This window comes from Lepeophtheirus salmonis, chromosome 2 (genome assembly GCF_016086655.4).
Source record: "Lepeophtheirus salmonis chromosome 2, UVic_Lsal_1.4, whole genome shotgun sequence".
NCBI lineage: Eukaryota > Metazoa > Arthropoda > Copepoda > Siphonostomatoida > Caligidae > Lepeophtheirus > Lepeophtheirus salmonis.
In genome coordinates this window covers 2,229,712-2,251,797 of record NC_052132.2, presented here as the reverse complement: position 1 = coordinate 2,251,797, position 22,086 = coordinate 2,229,712, and the positions used below count along the sequence as shown (strand labels likewise).

At 33.5% G+C, this 22,086-nt stretch overlaps 1 protein-coding gene across 1 annotated transcript; it reads left to right on the top strand.

Annotated features, from left to right (window-relative positions):
• The first annotated feature begins 14,809 nt into the window (after positions 1-14,809).
• Positions 14,810-21,792, top strand: LOC121132186 (uncharacterized). The gene is made up of 3 exons (XM_040727581.1): positions 14,810-14,911; positions 17,974-18,028; positions 21,370-21,792. The coding sequence occupies exons 1-3, from the start codon at positions 14,898-14,900 to the stop codon at positions 21,658-21,660; spliced, it is 360 nt and encodes a 119-aa protein (XP_040583515.1). The 5' UTR covers positions 14,810-14,897; the 3' UTR covers positions 21,661-21,792.
• The last annotated feature ends 294 nt before the right edge of the window (positions 21,793-22,086 follow it).

The following is a 22,086-nucleotide window of genomic DNA, read 5'->3' as shown; positions in this document are numbered from 1 at the left end:
TCGTTTCATCAAGAAGGTGAAGGAAGATATTAAATTGGTAAATGATCACGTGGAAGTGATGGAAAAAATGGGAAAAGGGGTTTCCAACAGTGCTTCTAAATAATAGAGAGGAAGCTATCAAAGCGGTGAAGTCACGTGAGAAACAAATGAAAAGGGGTGGGCATATGGAATCATTCATTGAACAGATAGATGAATTAGAGGAGAATGAATTTATACAAGAAGTTAAACTGAAAGACAACGAAGAAGGTTTCTATTTAAACATCCGAGGAGTCCTAAAGACAACAAGTGAATCAACTACTTTAAGAATTGTTTGTAACTCAGCAAAAGAAGTTTGGCCGGGATTCACTTATAATGATTGTATCGAGAAAGGACCTGATTTGACGAATAGAGTATTTGAAGTTCTCATAAGATTTAGAACAGACAGAGTGGCTTTCCATGGAGACATTTCAAAAATGTTTCATCGTATTTTTGTTAAAGATGATGATAGCAAATATCAAAGCATTGTATGGAGGAATGGAGATGAAAGAGCGAATCCGAAAACATACGAATGGACACGTCTGATATTTGGAGATAAGCCTAGTCCGGACTTATCTCAAAGCGCCCTCAGATTTATTGCTGAAAAGTATGCGAATGAGTACCCAGAAGCTAGAAGAGTCGTATTTGAAGATATTTATGTTGATGAGATTGCTACATCCGTGGAAAGTGGTGAGGTGGGGGGGATAGTAAAATAATGATGGTTGTAGATCGTGTTCTGCATTGTGGAAGTTTTAAAATAAAAAGATGGTATTCCAGTGCATTAAGCTGAGGAGAATCATGTGTGGTGATTCCAGTCTTTGGACATAATTGGGACGTGGATTCGGATTATATACGACTAGGAGTAAGAAAATGGCCAAATTTAATCACAGTAAACAAGAGAACGATTTTGTCAGCTATTGCTCGAATATGGGATCCCCTAGGAATAGTTGAGAATAGCTTTTCAATCGTTGTGGGGTCGAGGAATAGATTGGGACACAGTTCCAGAAGAAAAAGAAGCGGAAGTATGGAAGACAAAAATCAAATAACTGGAACTATTGAAGGAAGTACAAATAATAAGATTATTACGTCCAAAAAATGTAGTAGGAAGACCTGAAATTCATGGATTTGTTGATGGAGGAGAATTAACTTATGGAGCTTGTGTACTTTTTCGATGGAGAGTGGGGGACGGAAGTTTTGAAGTCAGGTTTATAGGGGCGAAGTCTTACGTAACTCCTATTCGAATCAAAAGCATACCTAGAATTGAACTAAATGGATTATTGATCATGACAAGACTGATTAAGTCTATTATAAACGCGTTACAATGGGAAACAGAAAAGCTTTATATTTGGAGTGATTCAAAGACGGAATTAAACTAGATTCGAAATGATAAAGACTTTTTAAGGCTCATGTGTAAGCTCGTGTGTCTGGGATTCAACATACTTTTTCGGCAGAATTGTTTCGTTCCAGGAAATATCACAAAACATATAACCGTTAATGACCTTAAAATTTGGCATCAAGGTATGTCGTTCCTCTAGAGTGAAGACTGGCCAGAAGATCCCAAAGATATCTATATGAATGTTCGTAACGATCAGGAAATCAAAGAGACTAAACGTCTAGGAAGAAAGTGTAAGGGAAAGATAGGAACAGTTTGTATGGATTTTGAAGAAGATGATACCCTTAAGACTTTGGGATTAAAGTTAGAAGATACACTTTAGTAGAAAAATGTTCTTAATAAAGTAAATAAAGAGGATAATATGGGAGCAAAATTAAAGGTCGTTAGAGCCCTTCAAGGGAATTTGGATTTTAAGAATAAATAATTTAGAAGGTTATGTCCAGTCTACGATGCAATAGACGAAGTTTATAGAGTGAGTTCGCTTCTGGAGAAAATAAAAGAACAAAAGGAGGCATAGTTGCAAAATGTATCTGACAAAATCAACATGAGAAGGTTTACCATTGGGGATCAAGACGAACCCTTGCATCTATTTTACATGATAGGTTGTGGGTAATTGGAGTATCACTATAGTATGGAAAGTTATAAATACTTGTATTGATTGTAGAATTTCAAATCGGCCCGCTATGGTTCAACAGATTGTGCAATTACCTGATATGCGTATGGCGAAAGAACAAAGGCCGTTTGAATGTACATCTGTGGATCATTTTGGACCTTTGTCGGTGAAAGTCTCTAGAAATAGAAGTGTAGAAGGACAGGTAGTCATTTTCTCCTATTTAACCTCTAGGGATATTCATTTAGAATTGACTTATGATTTATGTGGTGGAGGAAAAGGATTGTCATCAGAAAAGTTTCTTTCAGCGTTCCGGAGGTTTGTGACTTTGAGGGGAATACGAGCAGGAATAATGTATTCCGATCAGTGGAAGAATTTAGTTGGAGCTCACAAAGAAATTAAGAAAATATGTGATAATTGGAGTGACTTGATGAAAAAATGGAACAGTACGAACTAAGGATTTGGAGTAGAAGTGGAACTGCCCTCTCGCTAGTCACATGAATGGAGCTCTAGAAAGTAAATAAAAAGTGTAAGAAAGGCTTTAAACGGAATTACGGATTATAAAAACGTTATGTTAACCCCGGATAAATGGTGTACAATATTGTACGAAATAACTTATATGGTAAATTTGAGGCCATTATTTCTTGTTAATTCAGCCAATCTTTTAGACGAAGCAGGTTTCATTACACCGAACAGCCTCTTATACCGGAAGGAATAATAGTGGGCCAACTAGATGAAGCCGAATCTAGTCATCTTCGTAAGAGGTTCCAACATATTAAAAGAAACACTGATATGTTCTGGAAATTATGGTTAAGATACAAAATGGTTCAAAACGAGAGAATATATTAACAAAGGTGATGGAAAAAAGTCTAAAACCTGGTAGAATTATACTAAAGGTGTCTGGAAAGCGGGCAGAAGACGGTTTAGTTAGAAAAGTGAGGATCAGGACATCAACAGGAGAATATGATCGACCTATTTCAAAATTATGTTTGTTAGCTACAGGAAGGGAATTGGAAGAAGATAGTTTTTCTAAAGAAAAATCTTGAAGAAAGACTCAGTTTAATTGCTACTTATTTGTGTGAATTTTTTTTATTGGTATCGGTTTGGTTTTCAGTATTAATTTGTATCAAGTGTATGACGTCATCTTGTACTCATAAATCAAATGCAAATGATTTATCTGAGGAGGACTGGATCGACGTCACTCCATTTGATACTTGTTTTTCCTTTTCTTACTTTTCAAATTTATAAAATCATGAGTGTACTTAGTGAAGGAGGAGATGTGACTCCGCTTAAATTCTTTAACAAAATAAAATAAAATATATATACATTATTAAGGTTTGCTTATTATAACAGTTAACTAAGGAGTCAAATGGGACGAGTCCTAAAGATAACGGACCGTTCATTCTAATAATAGTAGATTGAATTGAAGATGAAGTTCAATTTCTCTACTTATCAAAATCAGATATTTTGCACAATACGCAAAATTATTGAAATGAGAACTTTTTTTGAGAAGATAATTAATTATTATTTTGATCTAAAAACTATATTTTACCTTAATTAATGATTGATAACTAGATTTAATTAATTTTAGGTTGTGTAGTTATTTGATTTAGTGTAATAATTCAATTACACTTTGAATATCAAATGTGGAATACTGCGAATAAGATTTTAATCAATGAAATAAGTTGTTTGTGGTTGCAGAGCGAATAAATACATGTAGCGAAGGCTTATATTTACTTGCTTTTTTGAAGACTAAGTATGAGGACGTTACCGAAGAGGATGCAATTATTATAATAAATAGCTTCAATCAAACCATTTCTGATGTAGCTCAATTAATTTCCTATGAAAAATATCATTTGTTTGCATGCAATACATGATAGGATTTTAAAATAAAAATTATAATTATAAAACTGAACAAGAAATAAGTTCGTCTGTTAATTACTCTACATCGAGTAATTGTGCTAGGGATTCAATTAATTTAATTCAGTCACAGACTGTCTGGAGAAATTTGATTCATGTCTTTTGAACCAACAACACCTAGGGCTAAAGTGGGGCCCATTAGTTGATCCAACAGGGGATTGTGGAACTTTTGGTGCCTTTCGGATTCCTTTGAGATCGTAAAAAGGATTTTTTTCTCTGTCATCGTATTTATTTGTTTATTCACACCGTTATGCGTATTAGGTTAGAAGAACTTCTTCTTTAATTGATTGATATGGCTGTTGTATCACCGTACGGTATGTTCTCATCAGGGGTCTCCCCTGATGAGAACATAGTAACTGCTTCTACTAAAAGAAGACAATATTCAAATGTTGTCAAGAGTAATATCAATAATGATGGGAATTTTGATATTAATACATACAGCGATTTCAAGTGGGAAACCTTCGTACTTGTATATGAAAATTTGGAAGGTAAAATCTTTAAGACAGATTTCTTGAAGCATATTGACTTATATGATCTAGCAATAACGGTTGGGTTCAAGGAACATTAAATAGCTGGAGCAAACCCTAGATTTGCTTTGGGTCAGGCTTGTTTTTATACCAAATTCCCGATTGATGTTAGAGCTCTAGTTATTGAGCTAAAAAAGGAAGTATGTAATGTAGATGGTACTAATGAAACCGTATCATTCAAGTTGAAAGGCACGGAAAAATGACTGCAGATGGTAAAAGTAAATTGACAATCACTCTGGTAAATACTTTAAGATAGTAGATGAGCTAAGTGTCATGGAGTGGATGAAAAATCGGGGGAAAGTGCTTAATCATTATCCACGGAGAAATACTACAAACAAAAAAACAGAGGAAAAATACGAAAATTATAAGAAGAAATGGAGGGACAGCGACTGTATTATTGAGTTGTTAGAGGATCCATCATCTCTACTTCAGATTATAGCTGTCAAGGGTTAATCTAATCAGACTAAAATTCTCGGGTTCAAAAATTCAATGTCAACGTTGTTTTAACTTTGGTCATATAAAATAATATTGTGATCAGAAGAGAATAAGAATTGTGTACTATGAGAGGACTTAGAAAAAGTCATTGGGAGAGTGTGGTTTGAATCAGAGAGAGGAAACATTTATGAGAGTTGAGAAAAGTATTGTACTAAACCAGGGTGGCAATCTTCCTACGAGTAGTGAAGTAAATTTATGTGCTTGTGATGAGTCTAGATTGGAGGATAGTAACCGTGAAAATATTGATGAAAACAGGATAGTTGAGGATAATTTAAAAGGAGCAGAGAAAAGTACGGTACTAGACACGGGTAGGGATAGTAACTTCGGACAAGTTGATAAAAATGAGGAAATGACAGCTAGTTCTTCGTCGGGATTAACCTTAGATGTTGCGTCTGGAAATAATACTTTAGACGTAAAAACAAAGACGGGTGAGTGTCAAGAGGAGATTTCTTCAGAGACGAAGACAAATGGTAATAATACTTTAATAGAAGAGGTAAGATCTGGAGAGTTGTCTCTGCCGAGGGCGTCGTCGAAGAAGAGCTCGAGTACAAATGACAACATAATTGTTTTACCAAATAAACCGTGTAAACATCGACTAGAGGCACAACAAGTTTGACCACGAGACTTCGCTCTCAGTCTGTCGGTAAAAGAGGTAGATCTGATTTATTTTCATCCCAAAGAGGGGGGAAACTCCCTAAAAGCAGCTTAGGGGTACAAATGGTTCATAGCTACCGTTTTTGGTTGTCATCTCTTCACAAAAATCACAAAAAATTTCATCTTCACATGGTTTGATGAAACATTTATCAACTTTTATACCGGATATAATTGGCCTACAAGATATAAGATTGGTGGTCTCTTTGTCTTGTGAATTATCTTGCTCTTTTTGTCTTCTACATTCCTTTTCACATTTTTCTACTGGATCTGGAACTTCAAGAGGAATCATAACCTTCATATCAAAATAAGTTGATAATCCTATTTGTATTAAAGTGTCCGTTGGTGGTAGTGAGTGGCATAAAATTTTTATCGACGTTTTAAGTTTTACTTAATTAACTCGTATGGTCCGAATTAAAAATCGTCTTCGTATTTTCAAGCAATTAAGCCTGTTGGTTTTAAAAATGTTTAACATTCGGCTTTAAAATATATTAACATAATATATCCCTATCTTCAACACTGAGAGCTTAAAACAGCTTTGCACCTCAAAAATAACAAAACATGTATTACCTGATTCTGAAGGCCACGAGGCTATGAGAGAAAAAATAAGATCATATTTGGAATCAGAGATCAAACTGTACTAAGTTGAGCATATGTTGTTCTTGTGCATAAAAAAAAGTGTGATTTTGTTGGATAGTGTTATTAATGATGATATAAGGAGTCCGGCTCAGTCATTGTTAATTGGTGATCTTAACGTTGATCTTGATAATAATAAAAAAAACCACTATGGAAATGTGACTCTTCTTAAAAAGTTGATACTGCATCTAAATCTAATTGATACTTTGAGTGTCTTGAATCCAGAGGATTTTGTATCTTGGAGAAGAGGGGTTCAATCCTCTAGGGCTTGATCCAGCTCTTCTCTATCCTGTACTATTTTCTCGGATTAAAAAAGCGAAGTACTGTCCTTAGCCGTCCTCAGATCATACGATCATTGAACTCGAGATTCGTAATATATCATCTCTACAACCATTTCGGCTCCCGAATTGGATTCCGAAGGAGGAGGATTTTAACGAATCCTTCGATCTAAATTGAAGCATAGTTTCACTACTCCTTTTTGGCGCCTAGTGCTGTTTGTTTTCTTAGACATAGCCTCTGAGATTCTTCAAGGGTTTTTATTAAAAGTCATAGGAGGAATGCTAATATATTTCAAAAGAAGACCGATGAAATCTTGAAGAATGGATCTTTATATAGACGAACTTTCACTTCAGACACCATCAATTCTTTTAGGATAGAAGATATAGTTGAGCAGGAAACAAGAAGAAGAGTGGTTTTAGAGAACGACATATCTCTTAGATTAAAAAAATTGAAATTGGGTGACTATACTCAAAGTTCCATAATCAAAAAAATTATATTTAATGGTAGAGTCTTGATCAAAGATGAAAAAATATTGTCCTGTTTCCATCAGGAATTTCAATCCACTGATGTGGAAGCAAGAGTCAACTTTCCTAAAAAAGCATAAGAAGACTTCCACACCCTTTTTTTCGAGCCAGTTATTAGCCAAGTATATCAAGGGTAATTTTAAAGACAATAAAGTGTTTGCACCCGATGGATTTGGAGGAAAAGTACTTTCTTCGTTTAGTAAAGAAATATTGCCATTCCTACTGTGTTTAGGAAGATCTACGGAAAATAATGGAAGGCTCCCCAAAACAGTTACAAAAGACAAGATAGTTTTGATACCGAAAAAGGGAGAGGGGACTGACGTAAGTCATTGGCGGCCAATAACAATATTGAATGAAACATACAAAAGTCTTTCTGGAGTGGTTGCCAATGAAGTAGAACCAATCCTTAAGAAGAGAATTGGTATGCATCAAAAAAGCTTTCTGAAAGGCAGAACAGTGGCAAATATTGAAAGAAACATCCGCTGTGCAATGGATAATATTGAAAAAAGAAAAACATTTGGTACCATTATTACAGTAGACTTAAGAAAAAGTGTTTGGCTCCATTTCCCATAACCACATATTGAAAACAACAAGAAAGTAATTACCAAGACGACTTTATAACCCAATTGACGCACTTTTTCTCAATGGTACTTCAAGAATAACATTAAACGGAAAAAAAGTGATCCAATCTGGGAAAAAGCTGTCGTCAAGGTTGTCCGTCTGCTCCTCTACTTTTTATTATGGCAATTGAGGAGTTAGCTTTAGCAATTAAAAGTAAATATAGAGGATTTGGCGTTTTATTCAAACATCAGAAAGACATTATAGATCTTTATGCGGATGATATTACTGTATATGTAGAAGCCAACTCTGAGACCCAACTTATCAAGAGAATTGAAGTAATTTTGTCTTTTTTGGTAAATTTAGAGCAAGATCTGGCCGAGAAATGAATGAAAAGAAAACAAGTATTTTACCAGTGGGGGACTGGAGGCCGATATACGGCACAAAAGTTGCATGATGTTATGCTAAAGAACGAGGCTTATATTGGTTATAGAGTACCGAGAATATGGGGAATCTAGAACCAATTGGTGTTCACTGCGGGCTATGGCATATAAAAAAATTGCACAATGGAGGCACTTGAATCTTCAGACACGGGTTGACTGTTATAATAACTTCATTATTACCTTGGTATTATATAAGGCTTCAGCTTTGCCAAACTTAGTAGACTTTGCAACCATAGAGGAGTGGTTTCTGAGTTTTTAGCATAAAAGTTATATTCCGCCTCTCAAAAGGTCGAGAAAGGATCTGGGCGGAGGGTTAGTTCTTTTGTCTAAAGTTTTACTTAAAATTCATAACAAGGTTCTTATTGACCTATCGACTAGTCCTGAACTCGAATGGAGATCAGTTGTCTCTAATTCACGTATCATTGGCTAATGCTCAGCTCATACCTCTCCAACGAGTACTGAAGCTCACTCTCTCCCTCATGGGCTGTGGTACAAAGGATTACATGGTATTGTAAACCTATATATGACTCGACTTCAACGGTGGATATAATCATACAGAACTCTTCAAAGAGAACTTTCTTCAAATTCTTACTGTGCATCTTACCTGCATCAGAATCAGACTCTTTATTCAGTCTAGGAAAATTTCGTTTTCCTCTAATGAGATCCGGAAGCAATCATAAACATCCCAGCCCTTGGCACTTGAATATGAGAGTTTCGCCTTCATATAGTGGAGATGCATCCAAGGTGTGTAAAAATTATGTAAAATCTTTAAAGTTGCCAGACACGTGGCTAATAGGAATGAGGGAATCCCTCAGTAAATTTACTTCACAATTCCAGATATCCACGGGCTGCCTCCTTTTTAATTGTCCCTGTAAAGACTGTGGAAAGTTTTTTAAGTGTGTTCTTCATTCATTCGTGCAGTGCCATTTTGTGGCAATACTTCAAGAGTTCTTATCGTTGGACATATATATAACAGAGCACGATAATGGAGAAATTAAGGCCACAATTTTATTTGGTTTTTCGAGAAAACGATCAAAGGAAGATCAAGCAATGAATTTTTCTCTGTTAAGTGGCAATGCTTTCATCGCTGCAAAGCTGACTAATAATGAATCAGTTTTCAGGCAAGATCTGAGGTCAATAATTATATCTGCATCTGCGAGATATGCGGCTTTTTCTCTCAAAGTTCCTAACCTGGTAGGTAGGTCCTGGGAATATGCCCTGGATCTAATACGATATCGGATATCCGATTCCCTTCGTTACCATTCAACGTTGAGGAGGATTGTCTGGCAATATGAACTTTTTTTTTTTTATTCGGTTCCTTCATATTATTATCTATATAAACATATATAAAGATAATGTAAATATAATAATAATAATAAAGACCAGGGCAATTATGTAAAGGTACATAAAAAAACATTATAGTTTAAATTTAGTGCCCCGGAGTGGAACCACATCTACTATAATTATACATGCACAACAAAGGAATTAAAATCTCCAAATTAAATGTAATAGATAAAATTAAAACTATAAAATTACAATACTATGGAATAAACTGATTACTTCTGATGCTGTGGTCCATGTATTCGTTCCTATGTTTGGAATTTTCAGCGTTAAGGCCACATATATTGCAGATGCGGCCAAAATTATACCCCTCATTTGTTCCTCAATCATCTTGTTCATATGACACCAGCCTGTTCACAATCAGAGCTTTTGAGTTTAGTAGAGAAAAGTCAATTGCTTTAGTTTCGGAGGAAGCTCCTTTTTTTCTTCGTGAAAGTCCAAACAGCACAATCCCTTTCTGAATCTTTTTATCTTCACCCATCAAACCTTTTACATTTAATTTTATAAATTTCTTCAGAATGGTTAAAGACGGGTAATCTACAAATGCAATGGGCTGTTTAATTGAATATCTTACCACAGTCCTTATATAGCCTTTGTTTCATTGAATATCTTACCACAGTCCTTACATGACCTTGAAAATAAAATAAAATTAGCGGAGATCTGTAATTGGACTGTGACTTTTTTTCTGTCATTAATTCCTCTCCTCGATGACTTGATTCTGCTCTTCCAGTTTTCAGGGAGACTCAATCGTCTCCTATGTAGATCACATAATATATCCGTCTCACCTTCAAAATTAGGGAATGCCATTTTCAAATGCCAAGGGCATGGCATAATATAGAGGCCTGAACTCCTCTCAAGAGGAAACTTTAATCTCCAGGCATTAAATAGATCTGAGGAGTGAATATCCTGCCTAGTTAAACTGCCGTTGCTAATAGCATGTTCTTCCGAAATAGATGGATACTATAATTTCCTAAAGAAAAACTTATTACTCAGATTTTTCCAAACAATATCTACTGTTGAGTCTTCATAAAAGACAGGATCAATAGTCCAGATAACTCATTGATCCGCACCCCATACTTGAGATATTGCCGTGGTTACATCATTGGTAAGAGTGGTTCCCATCATAAGCCTTCTATATATTCTGGTTTCAGTAATTGTCATTCTCCATTCCAGTGAGGGATTCTCCGACAGTTCCACAAAATTTTTATAGTATATTCACTGAAGGATAGTTGAATAAAATGGCTAGGCCTTCCCCCAGATGGGATTTTGGCCTTTTTATGGCCTTGATGTAGTTTTTAAAGAAAAGTCTACCAAGCCATACCTCTTCCTCCATAATCCCCTTTTCTGCAACTAAAGGTCTATTCTTTTTTGTATATTTAACCTCCTCCAGAGGTTCATTTTTTGATCTACTGTTGACTTAATTAGGTACCAGTACAATTACTCTTCCATGTGATGCCTAATATATCAATCTTCCTTTTTATATTGCAGCTCCCAACTTTGAGCTCTTGAGCAGGACTCCATGAACCGATAGGCATAATAGCAGTTTTACTTTTATTCAACTCCAGACCGGACCTCTTCCTAAATTTTCCAAAGAAATTTAACAGTACTTCCAGCCTCTTTATTAATTGAACCTCTGAATTTGCTTCCACGGTCATGGTGACATCATCTGCATAAGATGCTTATCTCCCTCAAAATATTCACCAAACCCGCCACACTTTTTTGATACCTCTACTACAAGCTCCTCAATCGCAGCAATAAAAAGAAATGGAGCGAAAGGGCCTCCCTGTCTACACCTTTTATTCAATTTAACTGGTTTACTCTCCACTCCATCTATAGAAATTGTTGACGTGACATTATATAGTTGTGCCCGAACTGGATTTAAAAAACCGCTTTGGAAGCAAAGCCCTGACCGCTGTTAGAATTCGCCAATGAGAAATTGAATCAGAAGGCTTATGAAAATCAACAGCTAAAATCGTACCAAATTTATTTCTTTTCCTTACAGAGTCAATAGGAGCCTAAATATTGTGAGAAACATCCAATATTTTCCTGTATTTAAAAAAAAACTTTTTGTGCAATTCCAATATTTTTATTCAAAATTGGTTCCATTTGACAAGCTAGTACTCCAGAGAGAATTCTATAGGATTCGTTGAGAACTATAATTGACCTCCAGTGATAAAAATCTGTTCCCTCCCCTTTCTTTGAAATAAGAGCAATCCTTCCCTTCGTCTGCGTTTTTGGTATTCTCCCAAATTTCTCCATGAAGTAACCAATTTCTTGTAGATAAGGTGTAATTTCATCTGGAATAGGTCTAAAAAAATTTACCTGAAATACCATCAGGACCTGATGCTTTACTATCCTTCATATGAAATTTAATGTAATGAACGATATTTTCCTTTGTGAGCATCATATTCTCGGGATTACTTGAGGTTGATTTTCTTTTAGGAAAACATTTCCTTTCTGTGCCTACCATTTTCTGGAATCTAGCATGGAAATAATATTTCAGAATATCACTCGTATTCGTAAGAACTTTACCCCTGTATTTTATTTTCATTATTTTCCACGCTGATAAATTATCTGCTACTGACAGCTGCTTTTCATAAATAAAGTCAAGTCCTGGATTCGAGTTGTATTTTTGTTTACTGTGTTGTCGTTACATTATTTTATCCGTGTTGAATTTTATTTAGTTAATTGTATTTTAATATTTTAATTATGGTTAGGTTATTGGTTAGGTGGTCTAATTTTAAACTATAATGGTTATTTATGTTTTTGGCAACGCTGTTCTTCCTAACTCTCAACAATTAAAATAAAGACCCTAAAAAAACAAATACTTACCCAACCGTGGTTAAGATAAGGTTAATGTCGATGTTAAAAAAATAAATATTCAAGTGAAAGTGAATTGAGAGATTTATCAAGGCTACATAATAAAGATTATTCTGTCGGTCAGTCTGGGATTTTTTCCACTTCTAATTGAACAATCAAGAAAAATATGCAAATTCAAACTCTCGAAAACCAGGGCAAAAACAATGCAAGGAAAGATTGCCTCGTATGATAACTACTGGAGGAGGCTAATGTGGAATGAAACACGTTCAACGACGTCTCTGCAGATTTTCACATAACCTTTAACTTAATCAAGTAAAGTTAAATGTTCTTCGGCAAAATGTAAATTCGGTAAATGGGCCTTTGGCGAAATGTCCGTTCGGAAAATCATCCTTCGGCGAAATGTCATTGGGCAAATTGTCCTTCGGCAAAAATATTTTCGGCTAAAAGTCCGCTCACGAGGGGGAGTATTAGTAATGACGTCATTTACTTCTACTTCGTAGGTCTGATCAATATGGAGGGATGGGGATTCCATTTCTATTTTATCATTAAAGACTTATGATGTCGTTATTTTCAATCCATAATTCTTCATATCCATGTCCACTTCATCACAAGTAATCAGTCATCTCCAGTGCCGAATGACCAACCTCCCTACATATAAGCTGCTTTTGACTGTATGCCGTCATTAAATATTTGAGTGGGAATGAAATGTTGGGGGATGAATTTACTGGGAACGAAATTAACGTTCACGATAGTACAGGGGAGGATGAGACATCCTTGATGATAAACTCATCCAAAAATGAACTACAAATATATAATCATCTAGGAAACCCAATTTGAAACGCTATTTTCAATATTTTTAATGAATTAGAAAAGAGAGATCAAATCTAAACACAAGAGTTAAGTCAAGAATTAATTAATTTGAAGTCGTCTATGGATGAAAACAGGTTCATAAAGAGACGCTCTTCTCCAATACAAGATTAATATGATGATGAACTACGAAGGAACTTACACTCTGGATATTCCCTCAAATAATGTCTTCCTTCTAGTTTGATGGGGTTTAATAAGAGGCCCTTCCTCCAAACTCAATCATTAAAAGTTAGATCTGAAAGGAATAAAAGGAAATCTTTCATAAAAAATTATCTCTTTCTTCGATAGAATTGAACCATACTTGATCATTGCTTTTGGAGGACTTTTTCAGGTTCTACCACCAAAAATGAAATTTTCCGACAAAATATTTCACCATACGACCCACAATTTTATGATTAATTACTTAAATCATAAATGGCAGCGTTCAATGAACGATCGGATAAGTCCCTACCCCCGTGTTCATGATTCATAACTTTTGAACAAGAATTAATTCTTTTCTTCTACAATTGCTAGTTAATAGAAAAATATTTATTATTTATTTTAAAAGTTCTAATAATGAGGTTGCATGGCTAGTGTCTAACCAGATGTTAAGTAATCCAAGGTTACAGAGTACATACTTTGATATGTTTTTTTTATGATTACTAAAATTATTGAATTGATTTTTTTAATTCATTTTCTTTTGATGTCTTTTTAATATAGGGTATTGATAAGAATATAAATATATTCAATTCGAAATACATTCAATCATATATTATACATACAGGGTGCGGTAGGATTTTTTCCCCAAAATTTAATAGTTTAAAAAATAGTGTGCAACATACCTACTTTAAATTGAAAATCCATATTAACAAAAATGTTTACCTATTTAGTGACCAGCTTAACTTAATATGACCAACATTGGAAACAATGATATTCTCGATACGGTAACGAAACCCGTCGTCGGTCTTCTAGATGTATTTCTTTGACATTTGTTTCCAGTGTTCCATGATGCTACCTTCAACTCGTGCACATTGCGGTGAGTGGTCTTAACAACCTTGGTCTCCAAAGCACTCCAAACACAGTAGTGCAGAAGATTCAGATCAAGTGAGGATGGCACGAGAATGATTTACCGTAGAACAAGGCAAAGTCCTCAAAGCAACAACTTTTGGGACTTCAAAGCTATACAAGATGGGTCCTATAACAATTCCATATATAAATTCCCTCAGGCTAATTGGCCTTCAATCTCAGCAGAACACTTCACCTCAAAACCTTGTAGTTGGTCTTGGGATTAACTTTGTTTTTGTAATTGAAGAAATATGGGACCATCATCTTTTCATCAGATGCTACGAGCCAATACACAGAACCTAGGCAGCTGGATGCTATGTTCTGAAGGTTCAATTAACCTATTCGAATGATCCTGTTATGAATCTTTCATTTCGGCGGATTAGGTCTGAGTCCACAGTGAAGATCTTCTTGCTCTAGAAAATTCCCTCGTCTACATGATCAAACGCCCGTTGTGCTTTTGCATGCTCTGTGGTAATTTGTCGACTGATTTTGAAAAATCTAAATTTAGGGATTAAAGAAAGAGTTTATTTGTTGGTTAATTGTAGTTTGTTTTTTTCTACTCCAGAATCTCTAGAATCGAATAAAACAGTGGTGAAAAATTAACTCCTGCACTCTGTATATAGGTACATAATAATATTTGATTCCTTTCGTTGGAAAAAATTGAATTTTAATAGGATTCTTTGATCGGAAAAACCAAAGGATAAAAATAAATAGTATATAAATTGACCAAAGATCTATCCTTGTCATCACTCCTCTAAAAGACCACATCAAATCATGATCTCAATAAGGTAAGCATGTTGTTGTTGTTTTTCTCAACTCAATATAGTTTTTTTAATAGTTGGATACATTTAATTTTGAGTTGTTTATAAGAGTGGCAGTCTGGCTCAACTTTTACAGATGAGTCCACGGAAAATTTTCCTTCCCTTTAATATGTTTCTTTTTTGTTTATTTATCTTTTATGAATATAATTTTGATATTTTTTTATAAAAGAGGAAGTTTTGGTCTTTTTAAAAAATAAAAGTAAAGTGTTATTTTGCTTCTCCTTTTCTGCAAAAAACCATAATGGTCATATCATAGTTTTTACCCTATTTTATGGCCGTGGTTATAACTTTCTTTAAGGAAATGGGGGTTGACTAACTTATAGTATATTTTTTCATCAAGGGGACATTATTTTTTTAAGTACAAAATTTTGACACTTAATCAAAAAAATAGTTTAAAACGAAACCATTTTTAACACTATGTTAAGCAAAAAATAATATATTTTTTATGTAAATACATTTCAAATTTTCACAAAAATATAATAAAATTTGGGATTTGTTCTTAAAATAGTACATTTTGACATCATAATTGAATTTCAAATCGCTATCGGTCTAAAAAAATCAATACTGAAAGGATCTTGGATCATAACCTATTACCCACATTTTGGATCTATACTTATTTTTAGGATTGTATCTTATTAGTTAATATTGTTGAGAAACAGTCTTAGATGAAATTTAACCGTTTCAAATCTTGGACCAATTTTTTTGGTGTCACACTATAGACCGGGGTTTCCCCGGTTTCACTCTGTGGATCAATTCCCATACTCAGCCATGAATTTCTCATGGAGAGATTCCTAACTCAGTACGTCGTTCCTCGAGCTATAAACCAAGTGCATCATAAAAAGACCACGTGATCAATATCTGTACAAATTATTTGTGCTAGCGACATTTTTTGGTACACCAGGGGCATTGAGTATACTTGAACATTACTCTATAACTATGAACACAGTCTTCATGAGGTCGTCATTTTAAATGAATGTACAAGATAAATTATGAAGGGCAGAAAACGATCAAGTTACGTCATCTGTGGTATCATAAAAAGTGACATTTTACTTGTAGAAAAATATATCAAAGGAACTATGAGTCTATTCAAGCTAAAAGTCGCGTTTCGCCACTTTCTTTTAAAGCTTTAGTCATAACTTTTATCGTATCTCTCAATATAACTCAAAAAAAAAAAAATAATAATAATAAATCAGTATGTAGCAGTTAGCCAAGTCCTCTCAACCAAACAATTATGATTCAATAATTGCTGGGGATCTTTCATAGCTCAGAGCTAAGTCGAATTCAACCAATTAATTTTCAAAACAACAAAAAAGCAGAAAATTGACATATTATTTTAACCATTTATATATAAAATCGGTCTACATACACGATTCACCTGGTCGTTTTTTTTTGTCACACGGATCTGAACCGAAGTTTTATATGTGACGTATCCATACCGAATTATTATTTATTCCATCTGACCTAGGAATCTTCTTTGAAGTCCACATACATTTAACCGGGGCACGAACCTACGTACAATGAGTTCAAAAGAATAATTAATCCCGAGTACATGGTTCATCGAACTATGTCGTTCCATATTTGTTTTATTATGCATTTTAAAAGAATTTACAGTAAAAATAGGCGAAAATCAGTATTTTTCTTCACGTTTTGTCGATCCTTATGTATATAAATGCATTAAATATTTATATGCTTTGCATAAGTCGTTATAACTTCTTCTGGTCTATAACTTAAAATACTTACTCCTTAGAACGTACTGTCGAGGGATAAGTTAATATATTCTTTTAAAGAGCTGTTTCACTTTTAAAAATAAATACACTCAAAATTTTAATTTGTGTCAGAATTCCAAATCGTTGTATCACCCAGGATATACCGAATTAGTTCGGTCCATTCAAAAGTAAAACTATCTAAGACCGGTGTTGGATTTTCAGACTAGAGGCGCCCATAGGGGGAGGGCTGAAGAGGCCATAGACCCCTTCCGAAAATCAAAGAATTTTCATTATTAATATAAAATAAAGTATTTGAAATTTTAATTCAAAAAATTTAAATTTGATATTTAATGAAATTTTTGAAATTTTTTCCCGAAAAATTTTAATTGTGTGTGAATAGGTATGAATTTTTGTAAAAAAATTATATTTGAAATTTAACTTTAGAACTAACTTTTTTTCCAAAAAATTTAAGTTTTTTTAACAGCTGGAATTATGAAATTTTTCTCCGAAAAATGTAATATTTGATATTTTTTTCGAAAAAAAATTTAAATATTTGAAATTTAATTTTAGAAAATTTATCCATAAAATTTTATTTCTTAGTTGAACAACTCTCAATTTCGAAATTTTTTGTGAATAGATACGAGCCTTTGAAATTTTTCTCCAAAAAATGTAAAGATTAAATCTTTTTTCCGAAAAATTTTATATTCGAAGTTTAATTTTAGAAATTAATTTCCAAAAAAATGTAAATTTTTGACAATATCTATAGGTTTTTGAAATTTTTGACAATAGCTTTGGATTTTTGAATCTTTTCTCCGAAAAATTTGATTTTAGAAATTTATTTTCCAAAAAATATAATTTTTTGTAAATTTCTCTGTATTTTTGGATTTTTTTAAGAGAAAAATTTATATTTTTTAAAAAATCTTTGGATTTTGAAGTTTTTTTCAAAAAAATTTCATTTTTGTTAACAACTCTATATTTTTGTAATTTTTTAAGAATGGTCATAGATTTTTTCCAACAAATTTAATTTTTTTGTGAATAGCTGTGGATTTTTGAAAAAAAAATTCTAAAAAAATTAATATTATAAATTTATTTCGTTTTTTTTTTCAGAAAAATTTAATTTCTCAAACTTTCTTTGAAAAAAAATCCAAAAACTAAGAAAATAAATAAAATATTCTCTTGCAGATGCCCTTCAGTCACAATTAATTAAGTAGTAATAAGGAACTATTTAAATAGGCTTGAGATCCATTCAAATCTATTGATAGAGTGATGTAAACATCTGCCTCATTATTTAATGTTCTCCTTTCTTTATTTTTATTTTTTTAGGAAACTAACCGTGATTTTATTCGCTTTAATGTTGTTTATTGCCACAGACGCTCAGGTGAGATTTAAGAGCTTGCTCTTTCTACTTTTATACCTAATAGTATTAAGTGTATGTATGTATTGTGCACCTCAAGAAGGGATATAACTGTTATAAGATGTAGCAATAATAATAAAGACGGTTTGTTTTTATTTTTAAAGATGGAGGCTACAAAGAGGGAGGAAGGGAGGGAAAAGAAAAGGAAGAAGCTACTTAGATATTATTTTAGTTACCACAATAATATCCGAAATGTTTGACTTTGCATTTCTTTAACATCCATCTGCAAAATACATTACGGCATACAATTTGAAGCTCATAAAAAGAAAGAATTAAAAACATAACAAGGGTATCATTCAGGGGCGCCCTATAAGGTTATATATATATATATTTATTTCATATAGCCATTCAAAAATTAAATTTTGTATGTTTGAAAAAAAAAATGAAATATTAAATTTTATGCTCTACTTGAATGATCTTAATTTTTAAGAAAATAAATGTACCAAAATAAAATCTTTAATCCTATTTTTGGGTAAATTTTTTCATCTTGACCCAAAAAAATTTCTAGTTCTGAATTTGGGAGGGAGGAGGGTCAACAATTTTTTGGTTCATTTCATTTCTTAACCTTTTTCCAAAAAGTCAATTTTTTAATTTTTTTATATAAAAATGATAAGTTTCTGTGAAAAGCTTTAGATTTTTGATTAGTCTTTCCCGAAGAAATTAATATTTGAAATATTTTTTTAGAAATTTTCTGTAAATAGCTGTGGATTTTGATTTTTTTCTGTCGAATAGCTATGGATTTTTGAAATATTTTTTTGAAATGTTTTAATTTTTGCATTAAAAAAAAGTATAAAAACCAAGCCCCTTCCTCCCAAATATAATTTTGCGGACGCCCCTGAGCCCACTATATCATGAATATGCTGCGGTGAGTTATAGGCAAGGCAGATCAGAAAAAAATAATGTAATTCCCTGAATAGTAAAGTTTAAGCAAATATTATAAGTTGGTACTTTTGTATTCTAATTATTTTGGAGTCGTCTAGCTCAGACTTTTTGTATTTGTGTAAACATAATTACGGAGCAAACATCTTTCTCAATACTAATTTAGTATAGTGCTATTTAAAGTGGGGCAGCACTCCATATAGTACCGATGAGAGTTTCTCTCTCGGAATACCGTTTTCAGTGGAATTTTCGGGGTTTTACATCTACAAAAATTCCCACAAATTTAAGTATTTCATAATATGAGTTTTATTTTATTATATATAATCCCTCAAAAATTTTTGGGTTAACAAATTTAAAAAATCTAGGTAAAACTAGGTAACTCTAATAACCACAATTATGAATTTATGGGTATGACTAACGATGCTCTAGGGAAATAGGAGACAAAATGGTTGACGCATAAAAATATTTACTGCAATGATGCTTACGGCTTCACACAACCTCGATCAAAAAATGACTAGGGATTTGACTTTGATAGAGGGCGAGGAGAATTAATCTGTCTTGTTTTTTGACAAAAATTACATCATTAACCATTACACGAGTCAAAAGATGCGCATAGCGCAGTAGACAATACATAATCCATCTAGAGGTTCTAAAAAGATTAAATAGTACCTACATTATTATATAAACTGTTAATCAATATCAATAAACAAAAATAAATCTTATTAATATGAACTTATTAGTTTAGAAAGCGTATAAAATAAAAAAAAACCATTCAGCTTTCCCATAGGGGAAAAAAACAAACAACATGATTTAATATGATTGGATATTGATATGTACATTAGACTGGTTCTTAAATTTGTAGTTATATATTATATATTGCTCTAATTTCGCTTCTATTGGCAATTTTCTAAAAAAATATGAAATTTAAAAACTTCGAGGACAATGTCCAACCTATAGAAATGGATGCATACAGCTTTATACTACCTCATTTTTAGCCAAAAGGAATAATTTTGGAATATGTCCATCAATATTTTTGAAAGAAAAAAACAAACAACATATATTAGCCATTTTAATGGATATGTACATAAATACACATACCTAATACTACTTGTAAGAAAAGTGGGAGAAGAATGTAAAAAATAATACAATGATATAACTAGAGATGGGATTTATATTCTTATGAAAAACTATCATTTTTTTGATTTAAATGCGTATGTTATTAATCTCTGTTTTTATTGAATTCTTTAGTTTCTGTATCAAGCCTATCACACTAGTGTTGAATCTTTCCTTATTTGTTCGTTCTAGTACAGTCTTAGGACTGGTCACATGAGTCCTAGGACTGTCAGTTCTAGAATTCATTAAAAAAAAAAATATTAAGTGACGTCATCAATGACTGAAGTGTATAAGTTTTTAGGATTGAACTGGACGGGACTGCAGACATAGGGACTGACACAACACCAGAATATTCGACTATTTAAATGAATAACTGAGTTTATATCCCATGACAATATGATAAATTATTTCGCAATGACCATTTGAACTTATATTATTATATCATTGCAATAATTTTTCAGTCATTCTACCCCTTTTGTAGAGATAGGGCCTGAGCCTACGCTCACAGTTCTCTAGTAGCGGGTGGTCCATTGAAATCTGAACCCTTACTAATTCAATAATTAATTAAGGTAGAGTGACTGTCCAATTAATTCATATTTCATTATATTCAAGTATAAGCAATTAATTATAAAAGAGAACAAACTTGAGCTCTCTAGCTTAGGTACAAGTACAGAAAATGACACTTGAACGTGATGGACGAATTTTCATTCGTGCACTCCAAGTAGTTCGACGTCTCCAGTACCACCCACCGTCTACACCATCACCAAGTGCCAAACGTTGGAAAGAAAGAAGGGATCTATCAAAAAAGTCCTACTGGACCAATCCTCTCTAGTCCATGAGGACCCATGCAGGAGATCTTTCATACCAGACTGTCCAGAGAGCTATCAATAAAGTGGGTGGAAAGGACCTTGTGAGGGTGGGAAGACCACTTTGACACCAGCATTTAAAGAAACCTCTGCTACGTTGCAAGACTCTTTTGAATGAGCTTTGAATCAGTATTTTGAGTTCTTTTGAGTTTTCAGTTAGCTCTGGGACTTAATGACAGATGACACCGCGGATGCCAGTCCTTCCGCTGCTAACTGGAATCCATCATTGCCACTAAGGGCAGCTACATTAATGATTAAGAGAGCTGATTTATTTATAGTATCAATTTTGTTCCAATTCTAATGTTAAATTTTTAATATTAATGTGTTCATATTTGAATGCTATTGCACCTCTCTAATCCACTCATCCATCAATTAAATACCCATTTATTCAAATAGTTTCCTTGTCAAATAATAGACTTCTTCATTTTCTCCCACTTATTCATATAGATAACATTCTCACGGGATTGGCTTGCTGGTACAGGAAAGCGCAGTGGGGAAGTTGTTCTTCCCTTGTACGACCGGGATGGCCGTGCCCTCTCTTTTGATCGAGACTGGTTGGCCGGAAGTGGGAAACGAACACCAACATTTGATCGGGACTGGCTGGCTGGAAATGGGAAACGAACACCTACATTTGATCGGGACTGGCTTGTCTCCGGAGGAAAGAGAGCCTCAGCTACATTTGATCGGAATTGGTTGGCAGGGAGTGGAAAAAAAAGTGTTTCCATGCCTTCGTCTTAAAGGGTGGAGTCTCTCTTGTTTCTATCCATTGACTCTATTAATGAATATACATACAACTAATTAACTATTCAATAATGTCTACTTAAATGTAAATCTTGATTTAAATACATAGAATAAAATAATCACATTTAAGGGGAATGTTTTTCTCATATATACAAGTTGTAACTAAAAAAATGAGATGAAGTATTTCAAATGAATACATAAATTACAGAGAATACTTTATATATGCAAATATCATAATGCAAAAGTGGAAATTTTATGGAATTGTGTCAAAATGTTAGTGGCATATGTGGGAGTAAGTCCTTTTACTGTAACGTATAAATAAGTCTTAAGCCATTACTCTCAAGCACCGCCACAGTAATGAATTTAGAGGTGACATTAGGAATAAAAATTTATGAATTTAGGGGGGCTACAGCTCCTCCAGCC